The following is a 4482-nucleotide window of genomic DNA, read 5'->3' as shown; positions in this document are numbered from 1 at the left end:
GTGTGTGTGTGTGTGCTCTTTTGAACTTGTATCCTTTTGAAAAAGAAAAAAAAAAAAATTTACAATTTTATTTTTCCACAAAAATATTAAGCAGCTAATCATATTGGAATGATTTCTAAAGGATTGTGTGACACTAAAGACTGGAGTAATGATGCTGAAAATTCAGCTTTGACATCACAAGTAGAAAATAAATACATTTTAAAGCATATTCAAAAAGAAAACAGTTGTTTTAAATAATAATAATATTTCGCGATGTATCTGTTTTTATTGTATTTTTATCAAATGCAGCCTTGGTGAGCATTAGACTTATTTAAAAAAAAAAATATATATTAATTAAAATTTGTACCAACCCCAAACTTTAGAATGATAGATATTAAATAATTTGATGATAAATATCATTAAAATAAAATAATAATAAATATAAATTAAAATAAAACATTTTTAAATCAAAATCACCCAGCCCTAAGATCAACCTGTTACACTATTTCTTTGTTCCCTTTATCTGATGTTTCCTCTTTCCTTCATTTAGGGGAACCCGACAGCCCCATTCTGTCTCTGAGTGAGAAGAAGTTGGACACAAACTCAGTCTCCATCCCTATTAAACAGCTGAAAGATGGAGGCTCTCCTATCCTACACTACATTGTACGCTACAAAGAGGTCAGTCTGAAGTCCAGCCAAAAACTTCTCAATTTATCTCAGCAATATATGCATTTTTCATGTTGTTTAAATATGTGAAGTACAAGCCATATATCTAAATGTAAAATGTCACTCGTTTGGAACAGAACAATGAGAATGAGGAATGGACTGAAAAAGAAATTCCTGGAAACTCCAGCAAAATCCAGCTGAATAATCTCCAGTACAATGCTAACTATCAAATGGAAGTTTATGCAGTAAACCACAATGGCACCTCCAGCACTGCCAAAATTAACTTCACCGTCCCACAACCTGGTAGGATTGATTAGAGAAAGTGCAATAATATTATGCATTATATGCTTAACGAATAGTTCACCCTTTTCATTCTTTAGTGATATGAATTGATTTCTCCTTGTCTTGCAGTCAGTCAGCCGGCGTTAGGGAAAGGAGGTGTGGTGGGAACTGTATTGTTCATCTTCTTGGTGCTGATGGTATCAGTAGATGCTTTCTGTTGCTACACCAACCACTGCGGCCTGCTTAATTTCCTCGCTCGTAAACTATTTGGACACAAAGTGTCAGAGTCTAAAGGGATGGATGAAGAGGCTAATAATTCCACTGGGTAAGACAACTTCATCCTCAAGTGCCCATGCTGTAGAGATAGACAAAATGACTCTTCTTTTCTGTCCTAGTTTTCCAACAAAGGACAATTATTTGCACATAGTGATAGTTTATGGTGATTGCATATAGTTCTTAAAAGAAATAGTTCACTCCAAAATTTAACCACTTCTTGTAGGACAACAATTTCAAATGTTTTCCTACAAGAATGTGGATGCAAAATGTTAGAGAAAAAGCACAATAAGAGTATCATAAATGAAGTCTAAAAGACATGTACAAGTCTTCTGAATTTGTACGGTAGCCTTTGTGTGAGTAAAAGTCCTCACATATTTTTCATTTTTGGGTGAACTATTCCTGTATGTAAACTACATGCATATCAAGAAAGTGCAAAGGTACTTTAATTAGGTATAGAAGTGTAAATAATTAAATAATGATTAAAAAAAATATTTTGACTGTATTTATCACTGTTATGAACTGGAATGTTACATCATAATGACAAATAAATAAAATTTAAATTAAAAATTAAAAGCTGATTATAATTGAAATGATAATAGCACCTCACCTGTAATTGTATAACGTTAAAAGTAAAAGTTGAGACAAATCATGTTCTAAAATCATTTCTACATTAAATTAGAAATTACCATTTTTTACTAACATAACAACCAAGATAAATTAATTCTATAAATTATATATATATATATAGAGAGAGAGAGAGAGCGAGCGAGAGAGAGATATTAAATATATATTATACGTTTTTATAATTGATCAAACCTTTGTGAAGTGTTACCAAATAATAATAATAATTTTAATTAATGCATTTTAAACTAACAAACCAAGAGTATTAAATGCTATAAAATATTATTTTAAATATTTTTTATAATATATATAGACAAAATGATTAATTCTAACTCAAAAAGCAATTAACCTTATGAGCTTTTGATATTATGTCTAAGATGGTGTCAAAGATTTTTTTTAACTTCACATTTTCTATCTAAAAATCCAATTTTAGACCTTTGCATTTAGACAGATTTGCTGTGTGTGATTCCACCCCCCTAAGCTTCAGTCCCCATGTGTCCTTTGATACAGAGACATGAAGCTGAGCGGGCTAACACTACCACGAGGCAGCATCCCAAAGCTTCAGTCATCCAATGGGGCAGTGAATGACATTCATTCAGAGGTCACGTGTGACAAAGCACCTCTTACCAAATTCGAGTAGGTGCCAACCTCAAAGGGCTGAATGCAGAATCAAAGCTGTCATTCACAAAAAAAATGGCATGTGGGCTTTGTTATGCAACCAGGTTTAAAAGAATTGCTCACCCAAAAATGACCAGTTTGTCATCATTTACTCCTCAAGTTGTTCGAACTGCGTATGACATACATGCCAATTACATGTGCATGGTGATTTATACTGCCTAGATCTTATATAATAGTAAGCAATGAGTAAAAAATCACAGAATTTTCATTTTTGGTGAACTATTGCTTTAAATCAAATTTTATTGTTATCCCTACTGCCATTTTTAACTCTTGTTTTACAATTTTTTATTATTTTCTCTATTATCCATTCCCCCAAAAAACAATCCAGCTGCCTCATAAACCCAGAAAGCAGCTTCTGTATTTTCCTCTATCACATGCATTGTAGAAATAACAATATATTCTCTCTTTTTTTTTTTTTTGTAGGAAGAAACCAGAATCTGGTGATCCAGCAGCAGAGGCCTAGAGGAAGATATTATTCAGGACACAATGCTATGAAAACATTGATTTGTTTGTTTGAACAATGTTCAAACAAACTTTGAGTGGCCCAACATGGCTCAACCAATGACAGATGGGGGAGTGTTTGAGAAACCTGTTTGAAAGATGTAAAACTTCATAAATGATATACTTCACATTTAAGTGATGCAGTTTGAAACAAATATACAAACATCATAAAGGACGACTGTTATTTGCAGGAAAAAGTCCTGTGTGATTTAGATTATGTTTGTTATTAAATTGTGATTGTGCCAAATGTATGATGTAGAGGAGTATTATGAGTGTGATCCAGCACTGTAAATACTGTACATGACAAATGCTGCTTGAGCTGAATGTACATTCAGTAGTGAGCAGATAAAAGCAAAATGCAGCTAAGTGGAATATGATGTTGACATGTTACAGTATATTACTGACATAATGGGAGCATAATATCATAGCTTAATAACATCACTAATGTCAATTTATTGCACATCTAACATATGCTTGTAGCTTGTATAAAATCTTGATTAAAGGAACAGGTGAAAGACAGAACATCCAATGGATTTGGAAAGACATGAATTTTCAGTTTAATGTGAACGATAATCCCTTTTGTAAAGATAAAAAGAACCATTTAATATAGTTAATATAGATAGAACTTTGCATTTTATTTGTTTCAACATTTTTTTTTTCAACATTGCATTTGATTTGTTTCATAAATGCACAGTGTTTGAATGTTTTGGTCAAGTGATGTTACATGTGGATGTAAATACAGATGCATGCAAAAAGATGTACATATGGATTTATTAATAATTTTTTTATCTTCTCTGTACATTGTATAAATTATTTCTTTAATGCTTTTATACTCATTGTAATGTGTGACCCTATAGTAATTTTGTACTCTATGTAAATTTATTCGCAACTATAGACATTTAATTCTTTTGAATAAAAAGAGAGAAATTTCAACAACAGCTGCTTGTTAAATCTCATTATTCACAGGGATAAGATTCATTCCGTCTTTGTACTAAGAAAGCTGTAGATGATCACGGTGTCGTCCTCTTGACTGTTACAACGAGGTCTACAAAACAAAAGAAATGTTTACATGTATTAGACAGTCTTTTATTTAAAATAATATATTAATAACATTCTTTATAATGAAAATATCAAAGATATGAAATTTAAAAAATTTTATATTTAAAAAAATGTATAATAATAATTAGTAAAAATTTAATAATAATAATCCAATTAGATTTTTTTTTAGAAGCCTGTAGATGTTCCTTCGATGTCTGAACCTTCCTGTTTAGAAGGACATACACTGTAAAAAATGACCGTGAATTTAACGGTAAAAGACTGTATAAATGCTACAGTAAAAACCTGTTAAATGGTTAACTGTAAATTCCCCTGTTATATATGGTGAAAAACTGTATTGGACATTACATTTATTGGACAAATTTTACGGTAGTATACAGTTTTTGGAAGTGATAATTACCGTATAATTTACAGTGAATAACC

General features: G+C 31.3%; 1 protein-coding gene across 1 annotated transcript in view; it reads left to right on the top strand.

Moving 5' to 3' along the window:
• ncam3 (neural cell adhesion molecule 3) overlaps positions 1-3887 on the top strand; it is a 27408-nt gene extending 23521 nt beyond the window's left edge. The window contains exons 16-18 of the mRNA XM_016240258.1: positions 1057-1252; positions 2335-2460; positions 2926-3887. Of these exons, the coding sequence (XP_016095744.1) occupies positions 1057-1252; positions 2335-2460; positions 2926-2965 (362 nt within the window). The 3' untranslated portion in view covers positions 2966-3887. The remainder of the gene's footprint in view (positions 1-1056; positions 1253-2334; positions 2461-2925) is intronic.
• Positions 3888-4482: the final 595 nt, after the last annotated feature.

Source organism: Sinocyclocheilus grahami, unplaced genomic scaffold, assembly GCF_001515645.1.
Source record: "Sinocyclocheilus grahami isolate Dianchi unplaced genomic scaffold, SAMN03320097.WGS_v1.1 scaffold585.1, whole genome shotgun sequence".
Taxonomy (NCBI): Eukaryota; Metazoa; Chordata; class Actinopteri; order Cypriniformes; family Cyprinidae; genus Sinocyclocheilus; species Sinocyclocheilus grahami.
Note: the sequence above shows the minus strand (reverse complement) of the source record. Positions and strands in the feature narration are given on the sequence as shown.